At 42.2% G+C, this 14,949-nt stretch overlaps 2 protein-coding genes across 2 annotated transcripts; both read left to right on the plus strand.

Moving 5' to 3' along the window:
• Nucleotides 1-3,183: 3,183 nt before the first annotated feature.
• Nucleotides 3,184-9,539, plus strand: LOC310941493 (vomeronasal type-2 receptor 1-like; the record flags this gene model as incomplete). The annotated part of the gene is made up of 11 exons (XM_083906680.1): nucleotides 3,184-3,837; nucleotides 3,898-4,029; nucleotides 5,209-5,339; nucleotides 5,561-5,849; nucleotides 5,924-6,010; nucleotides 6,194-6,463; nucleotides 6,552-6,758; nucleotides 6,843-7,118; nucleotides 8,049-8,276; nucleotides 8,434-8,557; nucleotides 8,632-9,539. The coding sequence occupies 11 exons, from the start codon at nucleotides 3,184-3,186 to the stop codon at nucleotides 9,537-9,539; spliced, it is 3,306 nt and encodes a 1,101-aa protein (XP_083762806.1).
• Nucleotides 9,540-10,050: 511 nt separating this feature from the next.
• Nucleotides 10,051-14,822, plus strand: LOC310941494 (extracellular calcium-sensing receptor-like; the record flags this gene model as incomplete). Its single annotated transcript, XM_083906681.1, has 10 exons — nucleotides 10,051-10,058; nucleotides 10,648-10,942; nucleotides 11,051-11,137; nucleotides 11,344-11,435; nucleotides 11,526-11,613; nucleotides 11,992-12,198; nucleotides 12,304-12,549; nucleotides 13,388-13,615; nucleotides 13,699-13,822; nucleotides 13,897-14,822. 10 exons carry the CDS (start codon nucleotides 10,051-10,053, stop codon nucleotides 14,820-14,822), a joined length of 2,301 nt encoding a protein of 766 aa, XP_083762807.1.
• Between the last annotated feature and the right edge of the window lie 127 nt (nucleotides 14,823-14,949).

Here is a 14,949-nt window from a genome sequence, read left to right on the forward strand (position 1 = left end):
TATATATACATAGTATATATACATATATATGTATATATACTGTGTATATATGTATGTGTGTACTTCCTGTCCACAGTGTTTGTGATCACTCAAATATGTTGGATTGTTTTCTCAGAATCACTGAAAACGAGTTGAGTTTGATTTCATGATTTAATTCAGATTCTAGATTCAAATATATTATTAATTTAAATGAGTTTGAACACAGATCATTGTTTTATTGAAGCTAAAGTCAGGAAACGGAAGTCTATTATAATAAGATGTGGTGATATTAGTGCTGCTTAACTGATCTTCGTCAGCAGAGGGCGCTCTCACATTTACACTTGACTGGACATCAGGAGCTGACGCCGGTCGTAGTGGAAGTGACGTCATTACGTGATGACCGACATGCTACATGCTACAGCTCCAGAGCGGAAGTGTTCCCATGTTTCCTTCAGGTAAATGAGTTTAATCTGAACTCTGGTGATTACAAACATCTCTGGTTTATTTAATCCCAGCTTTAGTTAAACACTAACTGAACTGAGGGTTAGGCTTAACCACTAAAGTCTGTTTTTACTGAACTTCACTACATTTAAATCAATCATTCACAGCAGAAATGTTATTTTAATTTGTAAAAGTTCATTAAAAACAATAAAACTGTAGTTTTTTTTACACCATGACTTATACTTGAGTACACAGTCAGTAGTGGTACTTTTACTTTAACTTCAGTGACTGAATGTGAACTCATCACGATGAGTTTATTTATGTTTCAGTAAAGATCTCAATGATGAACTCTGACCTCTGACCTCTGACCTCTGAACCCTCACAGTCTGAACGTGTTAGGACCAGTTCTGTATCTACAGACTGATGTGACCTCAGTATATGAGCAGAAATATAAGAGCATACGAATCTCATCTCAACAACAGCAATAAATAATAGATATAATATATAGAATAGATATAATAAATATAATATATAGAATAGATAAAAATAGATATATATAATAAATATATATAAAACACACATCTGTATTTTTGTATCACATAGACAGATCTTCGTCCTCAGAATGTTCTGTAAATGTTTATTGTATCTTATAGAATCATGATGTCATTATTATTACCACGTCATTTTAAAATGATGTTTTACTTTCAATATACTATACTCTATAATATAATAATATATACTCTTTACTACTATACTCTACTATTCTGCGTTAGTTTATGGAAACGGATCAAAACAATGAACACGTCAGTGAACCATGATTTAATTTGATATTATTTTATCTTTCAGCCAAAGGGATAATTAATATTGAGCAAATTTAACCTCTTAGGTCCTTTTTAATTAAAACGTTGTTTGGATGTTGTTTCAGTCGTGGTTCTCTGGAGGTTCTCTGGAGGTTCTTTGTCTTTTGGGAGATGTTTGAGTTTGAAGTGTCTTGTGACCATGAGCGATAATTCAGACTCTTCTCACTCAATAACAAGAAGAATAAGAACAACAAGACTAATAATAAATGACTTCCTCAGTGAGTCTCTGTGCTAACGTGGTGACGGTGATGTGTTTTCAGGGATTACGTCAGGATTACATCAGGATTACGTCAGGATTACGTCAGGATTACGTCAGGATTACGTCAGGTTTACGTCAGGATTACGTCAGGATTACGTCAGGTTTACGTCAGGATTACGTCAGGATTACGTCAGGATTACGTCAGGTTTACGTCAGGATTACGTCAGGATTACGTCAGGTTTACGTCAGGATTACGTCAGGATTACGTCAGGTTTACGTCAGGATTACGTCAGGATTACGTCAGGTTTACGTCAGGATTACGCCAGGATTACGTCAGGATTACGTCAGGATTACGTCAGGTTTACGTCAGGATTACGTCAGGATTACGTCAGGATTACATCAGATCTGTTTGTGAGAGTTGACGAGGATTGTGATCAGAATAGTTGAGTTAAGTTTAGTTTAGTTGAGGGTAAATTTCAAGTCATTCCGAGATACTTTTTGTTTTTGAGATTAAACTCAGTTCACTGTCAAAGTGCATCAGGACAAATGGATCATTTCATGATTTTCAAAAATTCATTAAAATTATTCCTTAAGAGATTTGCAAATATTTTCAACAGATCCTTGTTCAGGACAACGTTGACTATTACTGTGTGAGGGAGGAGATGATCCATTCTTTTATTTGGTCCCTAAAGTGCTCAGTGTTAAAGGAACAGATGGTTCAGTCCGTGTCAGTCTGACTGCAGCGCTGCAAACAAACCTGTGATTGTTCTTATTTAAAAAAGCTTGTTGTTGATTCTTTTTAAAGCTCTGTATTGACATCACATCATCTGTGTTTTCTTCAATAATCATCAGTGTTTGATCATCTGTAGTAAAGTAAGACTGATGGTGAATATTGATTATCTTGTTGTGATCGGCTTGTTTCTGCAGCCTCAGGCTCACACGGCTTCAGTTGTTTTGGGAAAACTTGCTTGTCTTTTCTTGCCGAGCTCTTTGTTCCAGCTTCAGTGTCCTGGGACAAAAGACACTTTAAGAAGATGTTGTGATGATGAGTTCATCAACAACAACAAGTGTTAAGTGTTTCCCAGGTGTGTTTCACCTCAGTGTATCGTGTTATTCATGAAGGAATAAAGTCAAAACAACACGTGACATTTTGTTTTTTAAATTTAAAACTGCATTAAAGACTCACAACATGGTCCACAAACTGTCCAGGGTATGACCCCACCTATCAGGGGTATGACCCCACCTATAGGGGGTATGACCCCACCTATAGGGGGTATGACCCCACCTATAGGGGGTATGACCCCGCCTATTAGGGGTGTGACCCCACCTGTTGGGGGTGTGACCCTGTCTATCGGGGGTGTGACCACACCTATCGGGGGCCTATCGCCCTATGTCAGCTGAGATGGTATTGGTATATTGGTCCTCGCTGACCTCAATAACTATTGGCCAACTGTTTCTGCTCAGTTCTATGATCACAATGATTCTATGAAGTCTCTGTTTTCTGATGTTCAGGATCCATCACAGTGTGTGTGTGTGTGTGTGTGTGTGTGTGTGTGTGTGTGTGTGTGTGTGTGTGTGTGTGTGTGTGTGTGTGTGTGTGTGTGTGTGTGTGTGTGTGTGTGTGTGTGTGTGTGTGTGTGTGTTGTCCTCACGGCCTGTTGTTAATGTGAGTTTACTGTCTCCACCTCCTCTCTCTGGATGGTCATGGAGGTTATAGAGGTCATGGAGGTTATGGAAGTCATAGAGGTCATGGAGGTTATGGAGGTCATGGAGGTTATGGAGGTCATAGAGGTCTTGGAGGTCATGGAGGTCATGGGGGTTATGGAGGTCATGGAGGTTATGGAGGTCATGGAGGTTATGCAGGTCATAGAGGTCTTGGAGGTCGTGGAGGTCATGGAGGTCGTGGAGGTCGTGGAGGTCGTGGAGGTCGTGGAGGTCATGGAGGTTATGGAGGTTATGGAGGTCGTGGAGGTCATGGAGGTCATGGAGGTCGTGGAGGTCGTGGAGGTCATGGAGGTCTTGGAGGTCGTGGAGGTCATGGAGGTCGTGGAGGTCATGGAGGTTATGGAGGTTATGGAGGTCGTGGAGGTCATGGAGGTCATGGAGGTTATGGAGGTCATGGAGGTCGTGGAGGTCATGGAGGTTATGGAGGTTGTGGAGGTCGTGGAGGTCATGGAGGTCATGGAGGTTATGGAGGTCATGGAGGTCATGGAGGTCATGGAGGTTATGGAGGTCATGGAGGTCGTGGAGGTCATGGAGGTTATGGAGGTTGTGGAGGTCGTGGAGGTCATGGAGGTCATGGAGGTCATGGAGGTCATGGAGGTCATGGAGGTCATGGAGGTCATGGAGGTCATGGAGGTTGGTGACTTCCTGCTCCTCGTAGGTTTATCACCAGCTCTTTGTTTTTTTGCGATATAGAGTTTGAGGAGGTTCTGCTCGGACCAGCAGACAAAGCTTCTCTCCACAGTCCTCAGGGTCCATACTGATGCAGCTGACAGTGGCGTCGCCCGAGAACTTCTGGAGATGGAACTTTCCAGAGTTGTGTCTGAAGTGTGAGGTGTAGATGGTGAAGAGGAACCTGGATGTTCCTGTACTTCCTGTACTTCCTGTACTTCCTGTACTTCCTGTACTTCCTGTCACCTTATCAGTCTGACGATAAGTAAAGTCCGTTATCCAGGACACAGTGTTGTGGTCCACCTGCATGAAGCTTCTCTGCTCACAGGAGGGCTGGATGGTGATGGTGATGATGATGGTGAAGGTGAAGGTGATGGTGATGGTAAAGGTGATGGTGATGGTGATGATGATGGTGTCAGACACACTGGAGAAGATGAAGAACCTCACTGTTCTCCTTCCCCACAAGCTAAAAACAATACTTCACAACAATGTGAACATAGTCCTTCAATGCTGTTGTTCTATTGATCTATCTTTGAGATTTTACACTCAATTACATTGATGATGTTTTTTAAAGGCATCAAGTCCATCCATTTATCCTCCACCAGAGGGTCGGGGGGGTGATTGTGTCTTTGGAGATATGTGGTCACACTCTGGACAGTTCATCAGTTCATCAGTTCATCAGTTCATCAGTTCATCACAGGGTCACACATAGAGACAAACATTTACTCACACTCTCACACCTACAGTCAATCTAGAGTGACCACTTCACCTCATCACCTAATCTGCATGTTTCTGGACTGTATGAGGAACCTGGAGAACCTGGAGAACCCCCCCCCCCCCCACACACACACACACACACACACACAGGGAGAACATGCTAACTCCAGCATTTCTAACCAGAGCTCAAACCCAGGTCTTCTTTCTGCAAAGGCAAGAGCGCTAACAAAATTCAAATAAATATGTAATTATGATTAAAAAGTGTTTAGTTATGACAGATGATTGTTGCCAATAACACACACACACACACACACACACACACACACACACACACACACACACGCCCCTGCACTTCCTTACTCTACGCTGATAGGTTGTTGTGTACGAATAAACAAAACTGTCATCATTAATAAAATGGATGATGTAAAGAAAGTGAAGTCAGAAAAGAGATGAAGTTTAAAGACTGAAGTCATGATGGTGATTTTACACTGTGTTCTTCTGTTCATCTGCTTCTCCTCTGCTCTGTCCTCCTCTCTTTCCTCCTCCTCTCTTTCTTCCTCCTCTCTTTCTTCCTCTCTTTCTTCCTCCTCTCTTTCTTCCTCCTCTTGTCGTTCTCAGGGTCAGTTTGATCTCAATGGTTTACATAAACCTGGTGATGTGATTCTCGGTGGGATTTTTCAGATCCACTTCTTTGCTGCTTATCCTGAGCTGACGTTCACCTCAGAACCAGAGCAGCCGTCCTGTTATGAGTAAGTGACAGAAACATGTGTTTAAAGTGTTTAAAGTCTTGTTATTAATGTCACATCATGTTATTTGACCTCTCTGGTGTATGTGTGTGTGTGTGTGTGTGTGTGTGTGTGTGTGTGTGTGTGTGTGTGTGTGTGTGCTGATGCACTGATATTTGTGTTGTATACTATTACACAGTGACCACCTGCATCTTCAGTGGTAAACACTTGTGTTTGTGTGTCAGTTTTAACGTCGTAGGGTTCCGACTGTCTCAGACGATGGTGTTTGCTATCGATGAGATCAACAGAAACTCTGAGCTTCTTCCTAACGTGACTCTGGGCTTCAGTCTGTACGATAACTGTCTTCAGACCGGCGTCGGTACAGGACTGTCTTTACTCAGCGGTCGAGAGGAACGAGTGACTTTAGAGGAGACGTGTGAAGGAGCGCCTCCAGTGGTTGGAGTTGTTGGAGATTCTTCTTCTACACGAACTATAGCCATGTCCACAGTGTTGGCTTCATACAGAGTTCCTCTGGTCAGTTCACTTCAATGCAGTTTTAAATAAAGTGTCCTGACTGTGATGATGAGTGTGAATGTGATGTTTTCCAGGTGAGTTATTTTGCCACATGTTCTTGCCTCAGCGATCGCAGGAAGTTTCCATCTTTTTTCAGGACGATCCCGAGTGATGCTTTTCAGGTGAAACCAAAACATCAAGTGTTTAAGAATGTTCCATTTAAACTGTAATCTTTAACAATGGTAACGTTTATATGTGTCAGGGACAGGTGTGTGGTGTCAGATACATACATATACATATATATACATATATATATATATATACATATGCAGCCTGTGCACTAACCCTCTGCTCTGTGTCCACAGGTGAATGCTATGATTCAGATTCTCAAACACTTTGATTGGACTTGGTCAGGTCTGCTCATCAGTGACGATGACTATGGGATCCACGCTGCTCGGTCCTTTCACTCTGATCTGGGTCCATCTGGTGGAGGTTGTCTGTCTTACACTGAGGTTCTTCCCTGGGGTGATGACCCTGCTGAGTTTAAAAGAATCGTGGATGTGATGACGACGTCTACAGCTCGAGTGGTGATTGTGTTTGCTCACGAGAGTCATGTGATCAACCTCATGAAAGAGGTCAGAAAATCCTGAGATTTCATTGATAATGTTTTTAGAGGAACTGTTGATCTGTTGAAGCTAAAGTGTTTGACTCATGTGTGAACAGGTGATGAGGCAGAATGTGTCTGGTCTACAGTATATCGCCAGTGAAGGCTGGACCTCAGCTGTCGTCCTCCAGACTCCTGAGCTCATGCCGTTCCTCGGTGGAACTCTGGGAATCTCCATCCGTCAAGGACAGATCCCAGGACTCAGAGACTTCCTGTTACAAACACGACCTGATCTTCATCACAACAACACTCATGGACAGAACGTGGTGAGAGTTTTTAGACTTTGTAATCAAATGTGATATTTGTGTTGTAATATTAATATCAACCATCAGTTCTTCAATATCTTCCAGGTGAATCAGTTTTGGGAAAACACTTTTCAGTGTAGATTTGAACCATCACCTGCAGGTTGGACAGAAGCTGGAGGACAATTATGCACTGGACAGGAAGTTCTGGAGGACGTGGAGACTGAGTTCTTGGACTTTTCCGGCCTCAGACCGGAGTATAATGCTTATAAGGCTGTGTACGCTCTGGCTTATGCTCTTGATGACATGCTGCAGTGTGAACCAGGCAGAGGACCTTTCAACAACAACACCTGTGCTCATTTACAAAGTCTGCAGCCGTGGCAGGTGAGATATCACCTTACACTCTGTAAACTCTCACATTTACAAATGCATGGACAAAGGAAATATGAATATATACAGGAGCTAAATGCATGTTTAAAAATATGATTTAGATTTTAATTCTTTCAAAGATCATTTTGTAGAATCTGCTGATAGAATAAAAAGATTTTAAACTGCTTTATATTTAGTTGCTGCTGTGGCTTTATGAGGGTTAGGTTTAGGTTAGGTTTGGGTTAGGTTAGGTTAGGTTAGGTTAGGTTAGGTTAGGTTAGGTTAGGTTAGGTTAGGTTAGGTTAGGTTAGGTTAGGGTGAGGTTAGGTTAGGTTAGGTTAGGGTGAGGTTTTGGTTAGGGTTAGGCTGTCGTCATCATTATTGTATTATAACATTTCCTGATATAATATATAATGACTTTTATCTCCCAACAACAACAGGAAGAGCACAGATGTAGAAATGAACATCTTTAACAGGGACATAATAATAATGTGTGTGTTTATATACATATACGTATATATACTGTATGTGTGTATATATACATATACATATATATACTGTATGTGTGTATAAATACAGTATGTACACACATAACTGGTCTACAGTTCTTGTTTCAGATGTCTTTTGTCCTCTTCTCTTGGACTGAGTTAAATGAACTTAAAGTCAAAGGTTTTTGTTGTTTTAGTTGTTGTCTCTGTGTAACGACACCTTTGTCATCACTGAGTGATAAACAAACACATTTAGAGAAATAAAGATGCTGTTTTTATTGCACTTTCACATGTATCAGTACTTTAAAAGGACAAGAAACACTCAGACAAAATAATGCTGTTATTTCACCGTGTATCACATGATGATCTTTGACATCACATCGTCCTCTTGTTCATGTCGTTGTATCTTTATATTCTTTTTCCTGTATTTCCTTCTGTTTAATTCTTATATTCAAAGCTGTTGTTTTACATGGAAAAAGTCAACTTCACCACAACGTTTGGTGATCAAGTGTCTTTTGATGAGAACGGTGACGCCTTACCCATCTATGACATCATGAACTGGGCGTGGCTTCCTGACGAGGAATCTGAAGTTCAGATTGTGGGTGATGTTAAGAGGTCAACGTTCAACGGTGAAGAACTCTTTCTGGATGAAGACAAGATCTTCTGGAACTTTGAATCCAAACAGGTAACTTTGGGTTTTTATTCTACTCTTGATTCATACTTTGACACCGTGATGATGTTTGAGTTTATGTCAGGAGGTTTGTCAACGCCCACACGATACAACACCAGACTAATGTGTGTGTGAACGTGTGGATCTAACAGACAGTGATGTTTGTCCACAGCCTCCTCGGTCAGTGTGCAGTGACAGTTGTCCTCCAGGTTCCCGCATGGCCAGAAAGAAGGGGGAACCTGAGTGTTGTTTTGACTGTGTCCCTTGTTCTGAGGGAAAGATCAGCAATACAACTGGTGAGTGTAAACTTTTAAACAGCACAGTTCACAGATGTTGTATAAACATGTATCTCATCACCCTCTTTTCTCAGACTCCATGGAGTGCACCAGTTGTCCAGAAGATTTCTGGTCCAGCCCCCAGCGTGACCACTGTGTTCTTAAGAAAACAGAGTTCCTCTCCTACCATGAGCCTCTGGGTATCTGCTTGACAACCATCTCACTGTTGGGCACATGTATCTGTGCTGTTGTTCTGGGCATCTTCATCCATCATCACAGCACACCTATAGTTCGTGCCAACAATTCAGAACTCAGTTTTCTTCTCTTGGTGTCACTAAAGTTCTGTTTCCTCTGCTCGTTGCTCTTCATTGGAAGACCCAGACCTTGGACTTGTCAACTAAGACATGCAGCATTTGGCATCAGCTTTGTGCTTTGTGTCTCATGTATCCTGGTGAAAACCATGGTGGTTCTGGCTGTGTTCAGGGCCTCCAAACCAGGAGGTGAGTCCAGTCTGAAGTGGTTTGGTGCTGTGCAGCAGAGAGGGACAGTTCTGGTTCTGACTTGTGTTCAAGCAGCAATCTGCACTGTCTGGCTTGTCTCTGCTTCACCAGTGCCTCATAAAAACACCCAGTATCACAGTGACAAGATAGTTTATGAGTGTGTAGTTGGGTCCACAGTTGGTTTTGCACTTTTACTTGGTTATATTGGTTTACTGGCTGTCCTCAGTTGTTTGTTAGCTTTTCTAGCAAGGAATCTTCCAGACAGTTTCAATGAGGCCAAACTCATCACTTTCAGCATGTTGATCTTCTGTGCAGTGTGGGTGGCCTTTGTTCCTGCTTACATCAACTCACCAGGCAAATATGCAGATGCAGTGGAAGTTTTTGCCATCCTGGCCTCCAGCTTTGGCCTCTTGGTGGCGCTGTTTGGACCCAAGTGTTATATAATCCTGTTGAAACCAGAGAGAAACACAAAGAAAGCCATCATGGGTCGAGGCACCACATAGTAAAACAACAACAACAACAACAATCATGAGTCTGAGCTAAAATGATTTTTCCTCTTATTAAGAATCTTATGAACATATGAATTTGACAGAGTATAAACTTTACATCTTTTTCACATTTCCAGCCTAATTATTGAGGCCCAATGTTTGTGATTAAGTGAAGACAGTAACTGTACCAACATAATAATAGAAATATTTTCTTGGATAATAATATATTTATAAAACCCCTGAGTTATGTGAAATCAGCATTTGTGGACAATCAAACTGTTGCAGAAATATTAAAAATGTATTTACCTGTTATTACATATACACTAAGTTTGATGATGTCGAATAAACATCCAGTTAAAAATGTATTTTTCATCGTTTTTTTCCCACAGTTTTCAGCAACTTTGATTATTATCATAGAGAAATGATGAAAAACAGGGAGAACGTGACTTTAAACTGTTATTATGATTTAAATGAAATCACAATTCTGATCATAAGAAAAATAAACCTGAGGGTATTAAGTAACAACATGAACATGTACATACATATATGTATATGTATATGTATATGTATATGTTGTGTCCTGCCCCTGCTCCTGAGCACTGATGGGTGGTTTCACATCAGACATAAACAGCTGCTCATCAATAAAACGTGGTGATGATGAGATTCAGAGACGAGGATGAACCAGAGCAGAGTCATGACAAGAGTTTTCAACATCAACCTCCTACTAATGATGTTCTGCTTCTCCTCCTCACTGTCCTCCTCTCTTTCCTCCTCTCTTTCCTCCTCATCTCTTTCCTCCTCCTCTCTTTCTTCCTCCTCTCTTTCTTCCTCTCTTTCCTCCTCCTCTCTTTCTTCCTCCTCTCTTTCTTCCTCCTCTCTTTCCTCCTCCTCTCGTTCTTCCTCTTGTGAATTACAGGAACAGTTTCATTTAAATGGTTTGCATAAACGTGGAGATGTGATTCTCGGTGGACTTTTCAAACTCCACTTCTTTGCTGCAGATCCTGATCTGACTTTCACCTCCGAGCCGCAGCAGCTTGAGTGTTTTGGGTGAGTCCGTCACAGAGAAATGTAAATATGTAAATATGTTGTTATGATGACTGAAGTATTGACCTTGTGTTGTCAGGTTTGATGTCACAGGCTTCAGAAAGGCTCAGACGATGGTGTTTGCTATCGATGAGATCAACAGAAACTCTGAGCTGCTTCCTAACGTGACTCTGGGCTTCAGTCTGTACGATAACTGTCTTCAGCTACGGATTGGATTTCGTGCAGCTCTGTCTTTAGTCGGAGGTCGAGAAGAACGAGTGACGTTAGAGCAGAACTGTGAAGGAACTCCTCCGGTGCTAGGGATTGTGGGAGATTATACCTCGACTAACACTATAGCCATATCCACCGTCTTAGGTTTGTACAAAGTGCCCTTGGTAAGCTCAACTCAAAAACTGTGATTTCATTTTCAATTTTATAAATTCATTATTCACTAATTCACTTTGAAATGAATGAATCATTGTTATGATGTAATGTTTGTGCAGGTGAGTTATTTTGCCACATGTTCTTGCCTCGGTGACCGACACAAGTTCCCATCTTTCTTTAGGACGATCCCCAACGATACTTTTCAGGTGAATCTGCAAAATCAAACAGAGTATAAACTTTACATCTTTCCAGAGTTCCAGAGTTGTGTATTATGTGTATTATGTGTATTATGTGTATTATGTGTATTTTGTGTATTTTGTGTATTTTGTGTATATGTGTATTGTGAAGCTGTTGATCAGGATTTGCAGTAAAGATGACTCCTGTGCACTAACCCTCTGCTCTGTGTCCACAGGTGAATGCTATGATTCAGATTCTCAAACACTTTGGTTGGACTTGGTCAGGTCTGCTCATCAGTGACGATGACTATGGGATCCACGGAGCTCGGTCCTTTCACTCTGATCTGGGTCCATCTGGTGGAGGTTGTCTGGCTTACACTGAGGTTCTTCCCTGGGGTGATGACCCTGCTGAGCTCAGGAGAATCGTGGATGTGATGAGAACGTCTACAGCTCGAGTGGTGATTGTGTTTGCTCATGAGAGTCATGTGATCCAGCTGCTGGGAGAGGTAACTGCTGCTCTGATGTTTCTGTGTTCAGCTACAAAAGTAAAGTCAAAGTATATGTGATTGTTTTATAGAAAGACAAAGGTTTTGGACCCCCCCCCCCCCCACAACAGAACTTCAAATTCATGTGCATGTTCAATTATTGATGATAAATGTGAATATCATGATGAAATGGACACTTAATATAATAAGTTACTAACAGAACCAGTGAACACAAATCAAATCCATGTGAATGTTTCTGTGGGACAAAGTCAGTCCAACACTCGTTTGAAAGATGCTTCATAAATGATTTCCTTTCATTTATTATGGAGTTTGAATTGTTGCTGCAGTCACAGGTGAATCATGTGAAGGTGTTGACTGTTTACTCATCACTAACCTCAGGTGATGAGGCAGAATGTGAGCGGTCTTCAGTGGATCGCTAGTGTAGACTGGACCTCAGTCGCCGTCCTCCAGACTCCTGAGCTCATGCCGTTCCTCGGGGGAACTCTGGGCATCGCCATCCGTCGAGGAGAAATCCCAGAGCTTCATGATTTCCTGTTACAAACACGACCTGACCTTCATCACAACGACAGCCATGAGAAGGACATGGTGAGAACTTCGCTCTGATTTGGTATTTGTAAGAATCAAATATTGGAACTGATTTTAAAGTGAACTTCATTCCAGGTGAATCAGTTTTGGGAAAACACTTTTCAGTGTAGATTTGAACCATCACCTGCAGGTTGGACAGAAGCTGGAGGACAATTATGCACTGGACAGGAAGTTCTGGAGGACGTGGAGACTGAGTTCTTGGACGTTTCAGACCTCAGGATTGACTATAATGTGTATAAGGCTGTGTACGCTCTGGCTTATGCTCTTGATGACATGCTGCAGTGTGAACCAGGCAGAGGACCTTTCAACAACAACACCTGTGCTCATTTACAAAGTCTGCAGCCGTGGCAGGTGAGATATCACCTTACACTTCAACCTTTATATTCTTGTGGAATGTAAAGAATAATAGAATGTACTGAGATTCGCTCTGTGGTGAAACCTGGACACAGTGACGTACCCGGGGTCACAGGGTTTTTAGGGTCTTAAATGAGACACCCTCACCCGGGTGATCGGGCCCTGACTTGTGTCCAGGTAGAACACCATCCCCCTCCTCAACCAGAGCCAATGTGAAGCCTTTTCAGCAGCTTCCATGATGTTCTTCATGGTTCTTCACCTGTGCAGTCCACACATCCTTAACCCAGGACCAGTGTAGAGACTGGTCTGTAAATCCCCTCTAACCCTTGGCCTTCCACCCATCCCTCACACAGTCAGCCACCATTTCAGATACTTACCTTCTTCCATTCTTGAGCTTACTCCATACGGACTTCCCAGGAGACAGTTAGCTCCAATATCACCACCTACTTACTTTCCCCAGATATCAAGACCATGTCTGTCCACATATGTTCTTCAGGAGAAATCCTCTGAGGCGATTGGCAATGATCTTGAAGAAAGTCTTGAAGTCAGTCTTGTGATTGAAGGCCCTGTGTTTGCAGACGAACGCTGCAGAGTCGTTAGCCTTTTCCACACTTCTTAGTTCTTCTCTTGCTCACTTGCTGTCTTCTCTTGTCTGAGTTGGGAAATCATTGCTTCACGTCAGTTTGGAATAGGTGCTGCAGTCGTGGTTGTGGTGGAACGTTGTTTCCCTACTTTCAGTATTAGAACTCATTTTTTGGGGTTGTGCTAGGTGGTGATAACTTATCATGAACACAGGAATAATCATTTCAGTTTTCACTAATCTGGATTGTCACAGATGATCTATTACTTGGAAAAAGTCAACTTCACCACAACATTTGGTCATCAAGTGTCATTTGATGAGAATGGTGATTCCATACCTGTTTATGACATCATGAACTGGGTGTGGCTTCCTGATGGAAGAACTAAAGTTCAGAGAGTGGGTGATGTTAAGAGGTCAGAGTTCAAAGGTGAAGAACTCACACTGGATGAAGACAAAATCTTCTGGAACTTTGAATCCAAACAGGTAACTTCTTACTTTTTCAGACGACCATCTCTTTCCCTTAATCATTATAGATGAGTCTAACAGACAGTGATGTTTGTCCACAGCCTCCTCGGTCAGTGTGCAGTGACAGTTGTTCTCCAGGTTCCCGCATGGCCAGAAAGAAGGGGGAACCTGAGTGTTGTTTTGACTGTGTCCCTTGTTCTGAGGGAAAGATCAGCAATACAACTGGTGAGTGTAAACTTTTAAACAGCACAGTTCACAGATGTTGTATAAACATGTATCTCATCACCCTCTTTTCTCAGACTCCATGGAGTGCACCAGTTGTCCAGAAGATTTCTGGTCCAGCCCCCAGCGTGACCACTGTGTTCTTAAGAAAACAGAGTTCCTCTCCTACCATGAGCCTCTGGGTATCTGCTTGACAACCATCTCACTGTTGGGCACATGTATCTGTGCTGTTGTTCTGGGCATCTTCATCCATCATCACAGCACACCTATAGTTCGTGCCAACAATTCAGAACTCAGTTTTCTTCTCTTGGTGTCACTAAAGTTCTGTTTCCTCTGCTCGTTGCTCTTCATTGGACGACCCAGACCTTGGACTTGTCAACTAAGACATGCAGCATTTGGCATCAGCTTTGTGCTTTGTGTCTCATGTATCCTGGTGAAAACCATGGTGGTTCTGGCTGTGTTCAGGGCCTCCAAACCAGGAGGTGAGTCCAGTCTGAAGTGGTTTGGTGCTGTGCAGCAGAGAGGGACAGTTCTGGTTCTGACTTGCATTCAAGCAGCAATCTGCACTGTCTGGCTTGTCTCTGCTTCACCAGTGCCTCATAAAAACACCCAGTATCACAGTGACAAGATAGTTTATGAGTGTGCAGTTGGGTCCACAGTTGGTTTTGCACTTTTACTTGGTTATATTGGTTTACTGGCTGTCCTCAGTTGTTTGTTAGCTTTTCTAGCAAGGAATCTTCCAGACACTTTCAATGAGGCCAAACTCATCACTTTCAGCATGTTGATCTTCTGTGCAGTGTGGGTGGCCTTTGTCCCTGCTTACATCAACTCACCAGGCAAATATGCAGATGCTGTGGAGGTTTTTGCCATCCTGGCCTCCAGCTTTGGCCTCTTGGTGGCGCTGTTTGGACCCAAGTGTTATATAATCCTGTTGAGACCAGAGAGAAACACAAAGAAAGCCATCATGGGTCGAGGGATGGGTTCAGAAAACATCCAGCGTTAATTTAATAGATTTCTGTCCAAACAAAATAAAATTGATAAATAATAAAATGATAAATAGACCATATTTTAAATCTTCACCATGATTCAGTGAAGGTTTGCTGTTTTAGAGCCCCTCACCACAACCTCAT

This window comes from Microchirus variegatus, assembly GCF_963457635.1.
Source record: "Microchirus variegatus genome assembly, chromosome: 20".
Taxonomy (NCBI): domain Eukaryota; kingdom Metazoa; phylum Chordata; class Actinopteri; order Pleuronectiformes; family Soleidae; genus Microchirus; species Microchirus variegatus.